Source organism: Candidozyma auris, chromosome 3, assembly GCF_003013715.1.
Source record: "Candidozyma auris chromosome 3, complete sequence".
Taxonomy (NCBI): domain Eukaryota; kingdom Fungi; phylum Ascomycota; class Pichiomycetes; order Serinales; family Metschnikowiaceae; genus Candidozyma; species Candidozyma auris.
The window spans coordinates 368,364-386,848 of NC_072814.1; the positions used below are offsets into that span (position 1 = coordinate 368,364).

Genomic DNA, 18,485 nt, shown 5'->3' on the forward strand with positions numbered 1-18,485 from the left:
TTGTGCTGACCGGACCAGAGCTTACTCAAAGTCTGGGTCAACGAGAACGCTTAATTAGAATTGCGGCCGATATCACGGATTTATCTAGGTAGCACTGAGATCCTTCAACGAAACGTATTGTATATGACTACTCGGTTAAATTGTCGCAGGTGCGCCTTCGGTCTAGTGTTCTCATATGCACCGGCACCAGCCAGCCTCCGGATTAAAAGGTGGAGAGAATGTAAGCTGCACAATTTGTTTTTGGTCTAGTGCAAAAATGTATAATCTCAAATTAAATTTATCCCTTAGGTATACTCTAAAAAGCATTTGACGCTCCACTTATTGCGTGGTTTCCTGGATACGGCATTTCCAGTTACCAGTCTTGGAGTCTAATAAAGGAAGCGAAGCTCCAAGACACCATCCCAACTCGTTGTTTGCGATCTTCTGTGCGGTTCTCAATTCTCTGTTCAAAGGAATGTTATAACCTGTGTGAAGCATTGCAGTGATGAAGGACAAGTCAAGACACCACTGGGGCTCCTTGTTTAGCTCCTGCAAAGCATCGGACAAGAAGGTAGATTTCCAAGACTCCAGACCTTTGCACACAGCACTGGTCAAATCTCTTAACTCCTCCATTGTAAAAGAGCTGGGAAAGCCCAATGGGTTGGTTCTGTCGTAGAAAAATGAAAACACAAACATGTCCGAGTTCTTGTGGAATGTCTTCACGAGCGATGGTTGATAGACACCGTTGAAGGAACATGGTTGCTGTTTACACTCAGTATCCATGTTCAAAACTTCTTCGGCTAAGAATCTGCATTGGGCTCCAAGACCTTCAGAAGGACCAATGAAGTTGACCTTATAAAATTCATCCTTAGCACTCTCAACAACCACACCCTTCGCCGTCATACCAGGGGCAACACAGGGATTCATGATGGTCGAAGCAGCTTCAGCAGCCTCAGCCTCAGCCTTGGAAGAGTACTTGGTCAAAGAAGGTTCCTTTGAGCCTTTCAACACCGCAGCGTTGACCTTATTTCTACCAGCCATCAAACCGTAGCCCAAATGGGAGAACTGGTAAAGAGTGAATTTTCTGTCGCCGAAAGTGAAGTCGTACTTGTGTTCTCCCTCAACCAACTGCTCGTTCTTGTCGCTGAAGTCGGGCTCAAAGACAATCTGAGTAGATCCTCCGCCAAGATCAAACACAGCAGCAGTTGGAATCTTTTCGGAGGAGCCAATGTTGCCCAAAAGGTAGTTGGCAGTGACCCAAGCATACACACCCTCATCCTTTCCATCCATTATAGAAATTCCGTCACCTTCAACAACAGCAAACGGATACTTCGAGACCAAGTGGTTTCTCACCTCTTTTAAAATAGCCTGCGACTTCTCTTCGCCCAACATTCTGAGACCAGCAGTGGCCTTTACAGCAACAGGTGTACACGACTGTTTGTCCTTAGGCACTGTCTGCAAAGCAACCTCCAATAAGGGGTCTAACGAAGCAGCTGCACCTTTAGTGTCGGTGTCAAACGACGAGAGCCCCGGATTGAGCATCTTAAATTCTTCGTTGAGCAACTTTGGTGGAGTGACACACGTATCAAAAGAGTAGACGTGAACACGAGAACCTGTAGATCCAGCATCGATCATCACAACATAGTCTGTCTGTTTGCAAGAAGCCCCGCTGGAAACCTTCTCACTGCTTTCAGGCCTTTTCTGTTCGACCTCGGGAGCCTGAACAGGAGCAGCAGGTTTGTTTTCAGCTTGGCCCTTTCCTGGCTCAAGCTTCGCAGCCTGGTTACCCTGAACCTCTGGTTTGGTCTTGTAAGGAGCCTCTACGCCCTTGTGGGCTGTACCTTGCAACGTGTTCCCAGCTTCAAGTAGGTCAGAGGATGCCGCTGGCTTGACCCTGCCGGCTGACTCCGAGTAATGACCAGCGGAAACAACAAAGTAGCCCACCACAGTAAAAAGGGCAAACGCCGCGATAATCACACGGATGTTGCGCGTGTTCAATAGAGACATCTGGAAGAAGCGGTCTAGTTGAAACGATGTGGTTCCTGTTTTTCACCAGGTACCACCCAGTCGCGTACGCCTCGCTGCAGGCAACGGTTGAGTGGGTTGAAGAGTGGGTACGAAGGCAGGGAACTACTGGAGAGACATGGCAAAATGAATTTTAAATCTGGTGAGCTTCACGAAATCTTATTGACTCGATTGGGTCATTTGTTGCTTGTACTTTTGTGTATGGGCGATGACGTGGCCATCATAAGGTTCATAGGCGAGTGTAGCATTTTTGTATTGGCCTGTTACGCAAAAAGAAAGAAAAAAAAAATCTGCTTCTCTGTACTTTCATTTACTAGAATGGATAAACTTTCCTTCTGTGATGTCGTTCCTTGTTCTCGAGGGGAGGTAGTTGCGGAATTTGCAGTTATACAACGAAAGGCTAACAAAACTGCGAAAAGTTTCACTTCTTTAGTCAATGTATCTTCACTGTCAATTAAACAACCGTGAATTAGACCAATGCAATGTGACTGAAACCCCCATATCATTTCGGCGGTAATGCCATAAGCAACCATAGGATTGAGTGAGTAACAGTGACGTTGAAAAGCCCTTGATATTAATACGTGAAAATTGTAGACATTGCTAAAGTAGTTACCATTCCTAAGTTCGACTTGTCCGAATTAGCGACTTCGTTGCAAGCTTTAAGTTTTATTGCTTGTATTTTTCCATGGTCATGAACATTCCCCTGACACAAGCTCACCTTACGAAGTGCAAACAATTTGAACGAACCTATGAAACAAGTTAGAATACTGTGATTCCTCGAAGGAAAAGCAAATTGAGCATGGTTGATGATTGGTTTCTGTCACTCAGATTTAATTACTGTATTGCTGCTACTTTTTTTTTTTATATTTAACCTCAGAAATGTCAAAAATTTCACAACCTCTGCAGTTGCGTTTTGACCCCTTTCCTCTCCAGGCAGACGCTTTTTTGCAACCACTGTGGACTTCGATAACCACACTGCTGCACCTCACTCCATAATCTTCTTTCTAGACGAAACCGTCATGCGCCACTGCTTAGTTTCTCTTTGTGGAGAACTCTTTTTTAGCCTATGATAGCCTCCACATTATGCTTCCCTAACCACCAATTTCATTGTGCCAGTTTCGCACAGTGCAGCTTTTATCAGTATCATGGAGATGGCGAATTACAAGTAGAAAAAGTTCCGAAGTAAGTAAACAGCACCTCTCTCTCTCTCTCTCTCTTTTTCTTGATGTTTTATAATACAAATCCTATTCTTTAAATCTATGAGGTACTTTTTTACCTAATTTCAAACGTCTTGTGCCTCCTTGATCCTTAATTATGGCTCTTCGCATATGCACCTTCTTATCGCAATACCCACAAGGAAGGACACATAACCTCCCGGTTTCAATTTCTTAATATATATGTCGAGTAGGCTGCTTGATTCTAATTCAAACAGACTTTTTAATTTATTTCCTTGAGGCCTGTGGAAGACGTGTTCTCTCCACCTCCTCTCAACTGTGGTAACCTCTCCTGCATTCGACATCCATATCGTGTAATTCACCTCATCGCCTCAATCAAGTACCTTTTCATACATCTAGCTTGTCGGTTGAAGACACCACTGAGAGTTTTAATTCTCAAAATTTTAAACGAGCAAAAATATTGATAAATTATACTTGCAGAAGAATTCCACACAACTATTTCAGCTTGCAGAAGCCTTCAGAGAACTTGCCCAGGATTGAAAACTTCCTCCCCTTGGGTGCACATCTTTCATCAATAATTTCCATTATTACCACATTTCCACGTATAATGCTGACTAGATTTTTTAGGCACAATAAGAAACTACTCATACGCTCTTAAATCATTTTAGCGAGAATAAGAGATAACAATTATAAATGCCGAAATCAACGAAAAAAACCACTGGGTACGCCCAGAAACTGAATCCGAAAATATACAAGTCGCCCCATTATGGCGGCAAAAATCTAAAGAATTTTCTCTACAAAAGAGACAGACGCTTTAGTATCGTTAGCTCGTCCTCTTCAGAGTACAGCGAAGAAAAAAAGCAGAGCGATTCCGACTCGGAATCGTCTCTTACAGCCTTGTCTGAGAAAGACGAGCAATCTGCACTGAGAAAAGGATCTGTGTTTTTTAGAGGCGAGAAATTGCCGAGAGCTAGAGCTAAGGCCGTTGGCACAAAGTCATCGAAGACGGCTAAAAAGAGAGCGCCAAAGAAGGGTCCGAAGGCTTCCTACGCTCAAGTTTTCGATTCTGACAGAGATGAAGAGCACTCGAGTGATGAATCTGTGGATCCTGTTGGGCTCACGGGCATTTACTCAATGATGGACGCAAATGGAAGCGCTGTCGGTGATTCTGAATCAGATTCAGATGATTCTAGTGATAGCCAAGAGGATGCATCTTCAGATGACTCCTCAGACGATTCTGAAGTCGACTTTGTCCGCCTACAAGCTGAAAGAAGAGCCAATGCCAAATCCAAGAAATCGTTAAAGGCTGTCAAGGCTTTGCAGAAGCAGAATACAGAGCCAGAAACGAAGAAGAGACGAAAATCTTCCTATAGACGTCAATCAGAACTTCCTTTGCCCGATAACATCAACTTTAAATTTGAATTCGATGAAAACAATGACTCAGTCATAGAAGATGACAGTGAAGAAGATATGGCCCTTAATGTTGTGAAAGCACCAAAGCCTGAAGAAGAAGATGTTGGTGAAGAAATCACTGACAATAGAGAAGATGCGAAACCCTCATACAATCTCAATTTTCAGTACGATGAGCCAATTCTCGACGTTCCCAAAATCAACGAAGAAGAGCTACAATCCGATGATGACTATGAATTCGACGACAATGATCTCCTTGCAACCCTTCAAGCGGATAATGACATTGAAGACTTCATGACGAACACTCACAATGACTCAGAGACGCCTAGATCGAGACAAAGACTGGTTAGTTCCATCAACGAAGATGAAACTTTGGACCCCTTTCTCGAGGAGGAAGAGAAGTATTTGGTCAATGAATTCGAGATGAATGGATTCGATGATGAGAATGAGTTCCCCGCTCAATCAACTGGAACAGATTCCTCGAGTGGACTCAAAAATCAGAGTCAGGAAGAGAAAGGCACCAACGGTGACGATGACGAGGAGTCTCCATTTATCGAAGGCTACCTCGAAGACGATGATGATGACGATGACGTTGATGAGTTCATGGATTTGATGGACTTCAGTGCTCCATTCTTCGAGGATGATAGTAAGGAGTCAGAGAGTAGTCTTCTGGATCTCAAGAGCGATGGCCTCGAAGGTTCCATCAAGGAGAAGCCGAATCAAGTCAAGTCCAGCAAAGGGACAAGCAACAAGAAACGCAGAAAGCCAAAAGGTCCTCTTGACAGTGAAGAGGAGGATGACTCTTACTTGTGGAATTACTTCCTCAGTTCGGATGGAGATTCCGATAATGAAACCAATACAGAACCAGTTGATGTCGAGGAACAACTCATTTTGGAGGAGATTTTCCGTCAAGAGAAGGAAGCACGCGAAGGACAGACAGAGCGGGAATTTAGTCTTGAACCTTTGTCGGAGCACGAGTACGACAGCGGGGAATCTACTGACGTTGACACTTCACTTCCACCCACGTTAAAGAGAAATCAAACTGGCAGCAAGATGGCCAAAGAGGTCTTGTCTTCCAAAACAGCCGATTATAGGCCGCCTGTTCTCGGAACATGGGTCGCAATCGAAAGCAAACCGTTTAGTATCATTGATGGCCTCTCCACACGCACGTTAAAAAGTAACCAAAATGCACAAAAGAACCCTCGAACCAAAGGATGGATGTCTATCGGTCTCGGAAACAAAACCGATCACGAGGACGATGCTATTGAACTTGAAGAGCTTCTCAATATTAGCGAGCTTGACAATGACGACGAGAACGATATCCGTATCTGGCGAGATTTCAACAACAGGAAGAAGAAAGTGCCCCTTGGAGCCTTCCGCAATAAGTCACATCTTCACGAGCCTGTGCATGCTGTTCATGAACCGATGGTCAACTTCAGCTTGACCAGGATGAATAACGACTTCAATCCAGGAAGACGCAACAGCTCCCAGCGCAGAAAAGACAGGAGAAACAGTAGTGCCAATGAGATTCAGTCAAATTACAATAGTATGGAAAGGACACAACACCTGCAAGACAGCGGTGTCCCTAAGCTGAAGAGAAGACGGGCTTCGAAAGCTGACCTGGGGTCGGAGGGTTACAGGTCCACTAAATCTGGTTTATTTAGTGCAAATGTGCTCACTGACGCGGAAGAGGTTATGGGAGAGGACAGAGACTTCATCGCATTAATCAAGGGTTTGTAGGTATACTATGTCATCAAGGAACACGTTTAAGATAATGAGTACACTGTAGACCTTAAGATTTGTATATTGCCATTTTATGGGGTTCCTTGGCTACGGTTCTGGCAGGCATTCAAAGGTGTGGCCTGCACACAAGCGGGCCCAGCGACAAAAAACGAAGAGGAAAGGATAATTATCATCCCCACCAATCTTATCCTTTCTTTATAATTTCAGCGCTTTCCGAGCTCACAGATCCGACAGTAAACGTCTTCTCTTGTAGCAGTAATGGCAGAGGAACCCCGTCGTTCATCCAGGACCAACAAGGGCCAACACACAGGCAGAGATCTGTTCGACGTGTACTATAAACCGGAAGATGAGCCACCAGCAAAAAGACACAAAGGCGACGCCGAGTACAGCATCGACCAAGCGCCTGGAAGTGAAAGTGACGAAGATCTTCAATTTGAGAAGGACAACAATAGTGATGCCAATGAGGAAGGTGAGGTGAGATGTGATCCCTGTGGAACGACTCAGGACAATTATGACGAGGAAACCGACGAAGGTGGCACCATGATTGAATGTGACAAATGCCGTACCTGGCAGCATGCCCGGTGCATGGGATTTAGGAGCGAGACGCTGATTCCAGACAAGTACAACTGCAATCGATGTGCTGAGCCACAACAAAACGTGTTAGTCAGTCGAAGAAGGCCATCGATGGAAAAGAAGATTTGGAAGAAACCAACGAGTGCATCAAGTGCGGCAACGAAAACCAGAGAGAGTGTGGAAAAAGCGTTGAAGAACGTGATTGTGAAGCATGGGAAGTTCGATGCGGACTCCATTGCAAAGAAGCTTGAGGAGGCCGTTTTCCAGTGGTCAGGGTTGACGCCAAATAAGAAATACATAGACAAGAGTAGAAGCGTAATGGCTTTGGTGAAAAAAGAAGCTGTGGCAAGCAAGCTTGCCGATGGCTCGTTATCATTTCTGGATGCCGTTTCAAAGCCTCCGGAGGAGATAGATAGAGACTTGAAGGAGTATGCCGAAAAGGTACGTCAAGAGTCTATTCGTCGTTCTGTACTTGTTGTCGAGGATCCACTGAGCCAACGTATACGCCGTACTCACAAAGGTGAAGAGGTAGTGGAAACTAGCAACAATCCTCTGGAAGCTGAAGATGTCAGTCTTATTACTAGAACTGTCGACCACCGCAAGTTTAAAGAGGAATCGCCTACTCCCAGAGAAACTATCAAGACCGATCCGCTGGCACCAAAAGTTTATCATTATGCTGATGATGACGAAGATGAAAAAGATGCCGAACCCCAAGAAGATCACGAGAATGCTGAGCCACAGGATGAGAAGAAGAAGAATGATGATCTCAGTGATGATGAGCTTGATTTTATTTTGAAGGGGCCTAGTACGCCACAACCAGAGAAGCCGAAACCGGCACCTGTTAAAGAACAACCTAAGGTCAAGTTACCGCCTACAATGCCCGTGAAGTTTTGGTCAGGCGAGATTGTTTTTCCAGACTTTGCTGCTTTTGATGCAAAAGCCGAATTTATCAGTTGTACAAAATACCAGAAGCCGAAGGACAATGTCACTGTAAGCTTCCATAACAGGGTTATTCGCGTCAGCAAGGAGTTGTTAGAGCGACCCAAATATCTCATCGAAGGCCGCTTGGACCGCTCAAGAGCTGACCCCTACCTCTCGAAGATCACAACTTCGAGAGACTTGTACGTTGTTAAACTCAACCCCGTGGATAGACAAGAAGAGTTTCATAGGTTGTACGACTACTTGCTTCAAAAGAACAAGGTAGGGGTCTTGTCCAACAGGGCTGCTTGTGCTAAAGATGCGTACGTTTTTGCTTTGAACAGCAATAATGTGCCAGAATACCTAAACTTCGCTAACCTTGGAGCTGGAGAAGGGCTTTATGCCATTTTTGTTGTTAAGAAGGACTACATACCTGTTGGAAAGAGTATTCTCAAGAAATCTCCCTCTACGACACAGCCGCAGATGGCGCCGTCACAACCTCCGGCAGATCTCAACTCGATCTTGCTGAAGCTTAGTGGAATATCTGGCAACAACAGTGCTCCCCAAATGAACCACTCTGGGCCACACTCTCATCAACAGCAACATCCTTCTCATTTGCCGCCTATTCCTCCACAATATGGCCAATTCCAAGAGCCTCAGAATCTTTCACAAGATCAAATCAACTATCTCTCTAATTTGGTGAATCAAAATCCTCATGTACAACAAAATCCTCAGGCACTCCTCCATTTATTGCATCAGGCAGAGCAAGGTGGACATAATCCATATCGTTAGCTCATGCTGACGTTTTGTACCATATAGTTTTAATGTGTGATGACCTTATGAAGAACAAGTAATACGGAGCTTCAGATGATGGCATTTTGCGAAGCTTAGTAAGTTATAATCACCGTTCAGAAGTTCTTCATGTGTCTCCATGTTGTATGTCTTTGAAATAATATTGATATTCTCTGCAACATTTTGTAGTTGTAGTCATCTACTAGGAAGAGGAGTATGATCTGTTTGCTACTGAAATGCAATTGTATAAAGTAAATACAAGCCATGGCCATTGCATCCACGTTAGTCACTGCAAGGATCCTTCAAACTTTCTCGAAATCACCTTGAAAGAAACTTGACCCCATAATGTGCTAGACTTTATAAAATCTTCAATACAGGACGCTACAAACTCTAGCTTCGATACAATCTCGAGGTCGTCTATACCAATGTAGGGCTACTGATAATCCTGCACATCCTATGACATAGTGCAATTACGAAATCAAGAGTAGTTGCCTGCACACTACCTAATCCAACCACCACTATTCCAGTATCGACAAGCTCATGTTATGCCTGAGGAAACTACCAATGTCTCAGAATGTCAGCATAACAACAGTCTTGTGTTTGCATCAGACTATGGTGATCAAAACAACGAATCGAATGCAACCGGGAAGGATCTAAGTTCCCGGTCAGACAACTCCAACGGGAACGGCACAGTTATTCCTGGAACAAATGATGCCACACAAGCGGATGTGCTGGTTAATGATAGCGCCTCTCGCAATGGTCTCGAATTAGGTAATCTTATGACATTTTCCCCAACGAGGCTCTCTCAGAACTCCTCATCTCCAATAAGGTATCTACATGCTACGCGTGAGATGAAAAGCATGCCCACTCTCGAGACGACGTCTGGCCACTCGAGTAAGTCACCTTCTGTGTTACATAGAAGCGCTTCCGATAGTAATGCTGGCAATGAGCAAGCCGTATGGCCAAAAAGAGGTGAACACACAGATCTCGCTGATACCCAGGTGATTGCACCTCCTCCACTTGCTCTTCCGAACATTGAAAGCGATACGCAAGTGATAAAACAATCACATATAAAACCTGAAGGACTCACTAGTACACCACAGGACGACAAGATACTTTCACCCAGACTCCCGCTTTACAGAGAGGAACAAGACACTCAACGAATACCGCGAGAACTTAACGATGATGCTACACAAGTTATACAAAAAAAGGAGGTAGTGTGGGAAAGCACTCAACCAATCACACAGGTTGTGAAAGGTTCGCTGAGTACACACACGATATCGAGCTCACCGGGCCGCATAAATGAATCTGACTACAACGAAGAGAATACTACGACGGTGGTTCTCTCTCCTGTGGACCAGGAACAAGAACCTACGACCCAAGTTTTGAATACTCAAGAGGAAATTTTTCTGCCAGAAGAGAGGGATGGAATATCGGTTGACCTCAGTATAAAGCCTGTTATTCTGAGTAGCCAAAAGTACGAGAAAAATCATGAACAACAAGATCAGCATCATCTAAGTGTCATGAGTAACGAAGACAAAGATGAACGGTATAATGAGATCTTCTATGAGGACAGTCTATTTCAACACAAGCTAAAGAGAACACAAGCTGATAGTGACATGGAACCCGATATAACTGAGGAAGTCTCCCAGCAAGCCCCTTTACGGAAGACAACATGGAGCCAATCTGCATCCCGAAGCATCACCGACAGTAATCCTCCGCAAAAACTGCCATGGAGTCCGTCCTCGTCTGATCTCGAAGATATATCCCAAGACGTGAGTGGATTGGATTTGGATCTTTTAAAGCGAAAGCTGAGTGACAGTATAATGTTGCTGCAAGATAACTATGATGAAAGCCGCGAGCATATAAATGTTCCAAAGAAAAGAAAGATAAATCATATTGCATCACAATCGCAGATTCAACCAGAAAATGGCATATCTGCAGAGGAGCTGACGGTTATTGAAATAGAGGACATCACAGATGTCGATGCAGTTTGGGCGTTCTACCAATTTAGATATTTTCCCGCCAAGATCATCCAAGCAATCGACTCTATCCACACGCTCGTGGAATTTACTGACTGCCAGAAGAAGCTCAAGAATTCCGATTTGTATTACCTTGATGTAAGAATTGGAGATGTGGTTCGGACTTTGAAGGGACCAGCTGAATATGTTGTTACCCGGATGGCCACAACACAAGATGATTATCCATTGAAAAGCTTGAGAGGTTATGACACTCTCTACTTATCTAAAAAAGGCAAACACAACATAGCTAGTGGCACAGAAGTTTCCGAGAGCTTGCTCAATTGCTACATGGAGGTTGACGATTGGGTCATGCATCAACTGCGCTTTCAGGTGATGTTTCAAGGCATTGATCTAGTACAGAACGATTATGGAGCGGTTCTGCAAACTTTATCGCGTCGTCTGGCAATCAGCACCCCCACAAAACCGAAAGGTCTTGCCCAACAAGAGCCAAAATTTAGAAGTCCAAGGAAGCAGAAGGCGATGAAGGGTTCCACTGAGGATGCACAGACGTTTAAGGAATGTGTTTTTTTCATTACCTCCATGGCTTCAGATCGTAAGAGGCGCTTGACTAGTATTATCAAAGAGCATGGCGGAACCGTATTCGACACGGAGCTCAGAAGACTAGTGTCTTTCGAAGTGAGCAGCACGTACCATCTCAAGATAAGTCTGAAGCGATTCACGGATATGAAGTTTGGTGCCTTTCTTTCAGACGGACATTCGAGAAGCGCCAAGTACTTACAAGCTTTAGCATTGGGTTGGCCCATTCTCGCGGATAGTTTCATTGAGCAGGCAATAGAAGATTTTGACTTGCTTAAGAATTGGCAGGCATTTCTTCTACCGGCTGGTCGCTCGATGTACACGAAGAACTTAAAGAGTCAGGATATCTTCAACTTCAGAATGAACATTGACCAAGGGTACGACTTAAACATGCAGTTTGGTAATCATTCAGGTCTCATGGCAACAACAAACATTTTGATATATCGAAGAAGACAAGATAGACAGACAATTGATATGTGTGAATTCATATTTCATGCTTTTGGGGCACAAACGTTACAGACATTTGATTCAGAAGAGAACCTTTCCTTCCATATCAAAGAAAATACTGATATGAATTTCTTGGTATTGGACAATACTGACAATGAAATCATGAGACGATTTGATGGTAGGAAAACTAGAAGTGGGTTTTCAAAAACAGATGAATATGTTACCTTCGGAATCATAGATTGGGAGTGGGTTGTTCAGTGTACTATAAGCAGCTTTGTGTGGCCGCCTATTGCATACGGTGTTTCCAAGTACTAAATATATTAGTCTATAATGCATTACGTCGTAAAGAAAAAGTTTCTATGCAAAGAGCTTTCTATGCAAAGAGCATTCTATGCGAAGAGCCTCTTGAACATAGTCAGAAGGGCACTTCTCACCAATGGGAAGCCATTATCGTTCTTGACGGCATCGCCATTCTCCTCCAATCTTCTCAACAAATACTCCTTGGTCTCCAATGGAGGTCCCCAAGGAACGTATTTGATAACATTGTCAACCTTGTCGTTCTTGATGAGATCATAAGTGACCGAGTCGGCCATGCCTAACAACTGACCCAAGCAGATATTAGCCTTATTCTTGTTACCAATAGAGAACTCGCTCTTGTAGGTCTTCTGGGTAGCCAATCTCATGGACTCAGCATTGTGAGAAGCAACCACCAAGTGGCCAATGACAGACTCGTTGCCCTGGTGAGCCAAAATAGAATCAATGCAATAGGAGATACCCTGATCGTAGTTCATGTCAGTGTCTTCCTTGGTTTTATGAATGACAGTGTCACGGTTCTTCTCGGAGTGAATGTATGCGCCTCTTACCAACTTCAAGCCCAATCTGTAGTTGTTCTCTTTGGCCAACTTCTCCTCCATGGCCAACAAATCGGAAGATTCAGACAAGTACATTTGCAAAGTGCCGACAACAGAAACAGGGGAGTTAACCTTGTTGAACTTCTTGTACAACCTTCTCTGAAGTTCGTAGACACCGTTTTGAAGCTCGTGCTTCTCGGCGTCAATAACACCGACAGCAAATGGAGCCACTCTAGATGGGTATAACTGAGCCAATCTTTGGTTAGCGTCGTAGATAGTCTGGCAAACGGCAGAAGCCTTAGAGACCAAGTCTTCGAACAACTCCTTGTACTCTGGAGAGTTGTAGTTCTTCAACACGGCAGCGGCATTCTTGACAAAGCCAGTGGGCTTCAAGGCCACGTAACCAGGAGGAATAGCGTTGATGTCCTTACCAGAAGTTTCGAGCATCAGGATGGTGTGAGGAATCAAAATTTCGTTGACCGAGTGCTGGGTTTGCTCAACAATGTAGTCTGGGTTGACGTTCTCATTACCGTTACAAGCCTCTATGGTCAAGGAGATCATCATGTTGTTGATACCTCTCTTGGCCAATCTGGCGCCGGTCTTCTTAACTTCGTCGATGTTCTCGCCTCCACAGTAAATGTTGTAAACGAAAGCCTTGATGAGAGGCATGGGAACGTAAGGAAAAGCCTTGATGGCCATGTTCAAGAGAGACTTGTGAGAGGCAACAGTGCCGATCATCATGAAAGAAAGCAACTCTCCCGCAGTGAAGTCCTTCAAGTATGCAAAGTTGGGGCTTCTCACGGGAAGAGCATCTGGAGTAGGAGGCACAGGGGCCTGTTGGTGTTGGGACTCGGCCACTGGGGCAAAGTTGTTTTTCTTGTCTGGAGAGCTGTGGAAGCATCTAAGAAGTACCGGCTGGCGGCGTAGAGCCACTGCTCTAGCAGCGACGACAGAGGAAGGTAAAGCGTGCCGAAGGGAGATCATGGGAGTAGTATGATGAACAAAAAAATGAAATCAAACAAGTGTCTAAGTCGTTTGTGGATAAAAGAACAAAAAAAAAAATTAGGCGGCGCCCAAAATATATATGGGACGCTTGCGGGGGTGCCGGTTGCAAAAAGCATGCAACAGAGGCATAACTCACGAGGTGAGACACAGCGAGAGAGCCGATAAGGTATAATATGGCGAGCATCGCGCAGGAGGGAAAAACTCCGCGAGAGGATGCCACCTAAAAATGGGCGGGACTCAACGAACATTCCTGCACACAGGCCGGTTTCGCTTATCGCTAGCTCTTCACTCTGTGGGTCATGCTTAGAGAGCCTGCACCCATCGTGCGGTGGCATGTCAATTCTCGGAAAAGCCGTTTGGCTCTAACGGCAGGTGGCTCCGATGCCTTTTGAGACCTGAAGGTATCTGAAGAGATGAAGGGCTGAAAATAGGCAAGTGGAGTCCTTTGGGCAATTGCAGGAGAGAGATCAACTGACTTGAATTTTACTGGCATTGCTTTTATTTCATGTTTGCAAATTTCTACGATTTGCTGCCCCTGGAAAAGAAATGTGATGAGCAACCGGCGACTCCGGTAGGCATACAAGTAGGAAGTCATACAGAGATAAGGCACCCACCCTTTCTACACAATTGAAGCGACTATTTGCGCAAGAGTCAGGACAATTTAACGTCTCTTGTTGTGATGTTGACCGACCAATTTTTTTTTTTTAATTTTTTTTTCTAGTTTTTATTTTTCCTTGTTCCCTCTCCATTCTTCGTATGTGGGGGAAATCGCCTTATGTGTGGCACTGGGTGCGGTCACTTGCCGGAAGATGAAGGGCATCATTTTTTTTTTTCCTCGCTCGCTCGGTCGCTGTTTTTTTCTCCCAGCGGCCGCAGAGCTTTTTTTCCCTCGCTGTGTATTTCCTACCTTACTATTCCCTGGAGGCGTCCTACTACTGCTGGTGGTTATGGTGGTGCCCACAGGGTGCACTTATGGAAAGTCCACTAACAAAGTAGTGGAATATTTGTCTTCATGACTTGCTGACTTGGATTCCATCCTTATTCACTACTTGATCTTTTTTTTTTTTTTTTTTGTTTCGTCGCTCGTTGCACTTGCTCTCCCTCCGCACTTTAGAATTTCTGGTCATTTCCGTTGCTTCAAATGCAACCTTTCTCTTCTTCCTTTTCCTCACCTCCTCCCACTTCCTCTGCTTACGTTACCTACTTGTAGAGATTTCTCGAAACATCTAGACAAAAAAGCTCCCATTCGAGTCTGGCTTCCATATTCTTCTTGTTGAGAACGGCATTCACCGTGCTATGATGTCGCTTGCTCTCACCCAGACTTAGCAGCATCCTTTCTCACGTTCGGAGTCCGATGGGAATCGTGCGTGAATTGGACCCCGATCCTTGGCTAACCAAAGTTACCGCAAGAGCATCGCAGAGCGAAGAACCCGTTAGAGGTACCATTTCTTTCCCAGGCTTCTCTCCACCCAATGGGTACGCTATCATCTCGACATTTGTATTCCTTTTTTGGAACCATTCTTCCCTCCTCTCTACTGACTGTCACTCTTCTACGTTGAATTCCATAATGGTGGTGCTGCTCGCTTGTAGGTTCCGCATAGGTGCACCATTTTATATTCCTCACAAGGCTGGGCGGCTACAAAATTCGTTTGAGGCTCCCACCGGAATCCCAAGCTTCAGACCCCACAATCGAGGAATCTTCGACTTTTTGCTTGCTTCCACTACCGAAACCGTCTCAAGCAGTGAATACGTGTGTAAACAGCAAATCCCTAAACATAGGTACAGTCTTTTGACACTTCCAGCTACTCTTTGATAAGCCAAAGTATATCGTTTTCGTATCAACGTCATGCAATACTGTCTCCACGACACACTTATTCTTGCAAAGCTTCCTCCACGTGGTAATGCACATGCTACACGTGCATGATCACGTGTTTTTCAGGTGCTTCAAGATGGGCCTACTACTTTTTCTCAAGACACCAAAAGGCTACCAACTCCCATGCTGATACCTCTCCTTTTGAGAGCATTCAGGGGCACTCACTTGCGCCGTCTTTCTATAGCACCTCGTCTATATAACCTGTCCAAGTACCCATCTTTCATTCACGAAGAGCTCAAAGATGTGCCTCGCTCAAAGCAGACCAAGAGCCTACCGAAAGCCAGAAAACGTATATTGATCCTCAGTCCAGAGGAGACTAAGGATAAGAAATTCTCGCGATATTTGAAAGATGTCAACAAAAAGGGGAGACGAGCCTCTTCTAAGCCTGTGTTGAAACTCATAGACGATGACTCGGTCCATTCCATCGGCTCATCTACCACCAGCAATGAGATCTTGCTAGACTCCGTTGAAATGTTCAAGCCAAAGTCACGAGAAGTCAGTCTGGCAAAGAAATCATCCATAATCAGTAATCTTGGTAAATCTTTCACAAAACCTCAATTGCTTGACTACATCAAGCAGAATCACAATACCACCAGAGGTCTCAAATCTGCTCCCAAACATAAAGTGGCCACTTTCATCGTTGAAAAGCTTTGGACGACGAATGTATCTGGTGTCTCTAAACTCGAGGACTTGTTCGTTACTGAGCCCGTCACGCTTACTCAGTTGGAAATGTTTCTTCTTCTTCTGTGCAATGGCCTCGTCCTTAAGCATATACGAAGCGCAGTATCGAAAATTCAGTTTGATCGAAAGTCCAACCAGCTTTTGCTTACAGGCACTCCCCAGCAAATTGAAAATGCAAAAATCAACTTGATGCTGGATCTTGAAAGTGCAAATAAGGAGGAGATTGACTTACAAACCGTCAAGTCGCTTGCATTGCAGAAGCATGGCTCTTTTGATGTCAAAGATGTCAGCAACAATACGGAAGTGTTCTTTCAGCATCTTGAAAACGACAAGTACGAGCTCTACGCTTTCAATAAGAATCAACTTAAAAGAACTAAGCGTCTTCTCCTATGGCTTTTAAATTATAATCCGCACAACAAGGAATTTTTACATCTTCCTGAAGGTTCTCAATTGCTTAAAATGTTGCCTTTTAAGGATGACGATTCTCTTTCTTGGAAAGATCGAAATAAAAATCTTTATGTCGTCGAACGCCTTAACACCAACCCAAATACGCTTCTAGTAGATGAGCTTGCCAAGTTCTCCGATAGCGCATTGGCAGACGTTGATTTGGACGAAGAACTTTGGCATGATGAGGATGACAAACTTTCCTTGCGAAGAGCTGCTGAAGAGAAGATTGACGAAAGTGGATGGGACCTTCTTGAATCTCTCGGATTTGGGAAGAGTAAAAAAAATAATGCAGCCAAAATGGATCAGACAATCTCATATAAGGCTACCCTTTCACAATCTCAGCGTGATCAGATATACAAAGAGTTGACAGATTTCAGCTACAAACAAAACTTACCAGGAGTTGCAAAAGCTCAATTGGACCCCAAGATCTTTACTGTTACATTAGGAAACATACTTTTCGAAGCTGAAAGTAATGAGTCAGGAGTTTTGCCTCCTATTTTATCGCTCGGTGAACACAAACTGTTTCAATTCAATTCTAATGTCACCCTCGCGCATGACAAGTTACTATCAATTCAACAACGGGAGGGAGAAGGAGCGGTTCTTAAAGACCCTCATATATATAGCTTGCAGTTCAAGTTCACTCCTTCACCATTCACCCATGGAGCTAATGTTATGACAAATGAACACATGGATTATCCGCCAGTGGAAATGTGGGTGCAATTGAAGAAGAATCTTGTACCAGATATTGATTCTCTTCACCTTGTGTCCGTCGAAGCGGAAAATTCTAGCCTCGTGTGTTTGCCTGAGGCCAAAAGTGATATGAAAGTGACTTGCCAATTAACAGGGCGTGTCATTCAAGAGCTAGATGAACAAGATTTTACCCAGCAAACAATCACGGAGACGCTAATATCAACCATTGATCGCTACCAACGCTTCAAGAGTCAGCCAGGAGTGATTGAGTTTTTGCAAAATTCGCAATTGGACTTCAGTGGGAAGACACCAACATCTATTGCACCCAACATCGACCTTGTTATCAATGGGAAGAAAGTGCGTTACCATTACCTCAATGTATCTTACAGAAGAGAAATTGCATTTGAAGTGCCACACTCCAACGGCGAGGATCTGATGGTGCACGTCAGTGTGGTCGATGGTGGTAGTTTAGGAGGAAAAAGAATCGAGATCAGATTTGTGGGTGACTACACCGGCAAAGTCAGCAGGGAGGAATTTGACGCTCTCATTGATCAAGTACTCAAGTTCCTCAATACTTTGTAACCATTAATTACAATTGCATACTTAACGACAGTCCAGAACAGTGTATATAGAATATATTTAAGGTTGCACTCGTATGTCTATTTCTTTTCTTCCAAGTTCTTGATATGCTTTTCTAAAGCATCCAAGGATTCCCTTAAACTGATCACGTCCAACATAACAATTTTCGTGTTTCTGTTGTACTCTTCCAACAAGTAGTAGTATGATGCGGTTCCAGCGACTGACACACCTAAGAGGAACCCGACAAAGCCGCCTCTGAATGCGCCAATTTTCTTGGTGGGTGGTGCTGGCGCAGCTGTTGAGTAGAGACGAGCGGCCGAGCAAAGGGAGTTAGATGCTAATCTGTACATGATGAAGGTCGGTTAGAGTCACTTGTGGGAGATATTTTTTTAACTTGACTTAGTTCGCGAATCGAACGATACTATTAGTGGAGATCCGGGGTCCCAAGACAGACGCCTTGCATTGAGTAAACTCAAAATTCAGAAACTGTTGCTCCATGAGATTTTACTGTTTTCTTTTCAATGAAGAGTGTAGGGCCAAATATGCTTCTGTTCGTGAGAGGTGAAATCATTTTTTTACATGTCCATCATTTGCAACTTCTCACTGACCTTGCAGTTGGTACGTAATATAGTCGCGTAGTCACTGAATAGGATATATCCTTAAAATTCACCACAGAGATCAAGGTAGAATCATATTAGTCAAATGGTGACTCAGAAGACACTAATTTCTATAACATTTC

At 44.2% G+C, this 18,485-nt stretch overlaps 7 protein-coding genes across 7 annotated transcripts; 4 read left to right on the plus strand and 3 right to left on the minus strand. All coding sequences in view use genetic code 12, as the record gives it.

Moving 5' to 3' along the window:
* Positions 1–318: 318 nt before the first annotated feature.
* On the minus strand, positions 319–1,986 carry GDA1 (guanosine diphosphatase; the record flags this gene model as incomplete). The annotated part of the gene is made up of 1 exon (XM_029034341.1): positions 319–1,986. One exon carries the CDS (start codon positions 1,984–1,986, stop codon positions 319–321), a length of 1,668 nt encoding a protein of 555 aa, XP_028889583.1.
* Positions 1,987–3,872: 1,886 nt separating this feature from the next.
* IFH1 (Ifh1p) lies at positions 3,873–6,329 on the plus strand (the record flags this gene model as incomplete). The annotated part of the gene is made up of 1 exon (XM_029034342.2): positions 3,873–6,329. One exon carries the CDS (start codon positions 3,873–3,875, stop codon positions 6,327–6,329), a length of 2,457 nt encoding a protein of 818 aa, XP_028889584.2.
* Positions 6,330–6,590: 261 nt separating this feature from the next.
* CJI96_0002801 (uncharacterized protein) lies at positions 6,591–8,615 on the plus strand (the record flags this gene model as incomplete). Its single annotated transcript, XM_029034343.2, has 1 exon — positions 6,591–8,615. The coding sequence occupies one exon, from the start codon at positions 6,591–6,593 to the stop codon at positions 8,613–8,615; it is 2,025 nt and encodes a 674-aa protein (XP_028889585.2).
* A 545-nt stretch (positions 8,616–9,160) lies between these two features.
* RAD9 (chromatin-binding protein RAD9) lies at positions 9,161–11,935 on the plus strand (the record flags this gene model as incomplete). Its single annotated transcript, XM_029034344.2, has 1 exon — positions 9,161–11,935. The coding sequence occupies one exon, from the start codon at positions 9,161–9,163 to the stop codon at positions 11,933–11,935; it is 2,775 nt and encodes a 924-aa protein (XP_028889586.2).
* Positions 11,936–12,009: 74 nt separating this feature from the next.
* Positions 12,010–13,455, minus strand: PUT1 (proline dehydrogenase; the record flags this gene model as incomplete). The annotated part of the gene is made up of 1 exon (XM_029034345.2): positions 12,010–13,455. One exon carries the CDS (start codon positions 13,453–13,455, stop codon positions 12,010–12,012), a length of 1,446 nt encoding a protein of 481 aa, XP_028889587.1.
* Positions 13,456–15,472: 2,017 nt separating this feature from the next.
* On the plus strand, positions 15,473–17,749 carry CJI96_0002804 (uncharacterized protein; the record flags this gene model as incomplete). The annotated part of the gene is made up of 1 exon (XM_029034346.2): positions 15,473–17,749. One exon carries the CDS (start codon positions 15,473–15,475, stop codon positions 17,747–17,749), a length of 2,277 nt encoding a protein of 758 aa, XP_028889588.2.
* A 77-nt stretch (positions 17,750–17,826) lies between these two features.
* Positions 17,827–18,096, minus strand: CJI96_0002805 (uncharacterized protein; the record flags this gene model as incomplete). The annotated part of the gene is made up of 1 exon (XM_029034347.2): positions 17,827–18,096. The coding sequence occupies one exon, from the start codon at positions 18,094–18,096 to the stop codon at positions 17,827–17,829; it is 270 nt and encodes an 89-aa protein (XP_028889589.2).
* Between the last annotated feature and the right edge of the window lie 389 nt (positions 18,097–18,485).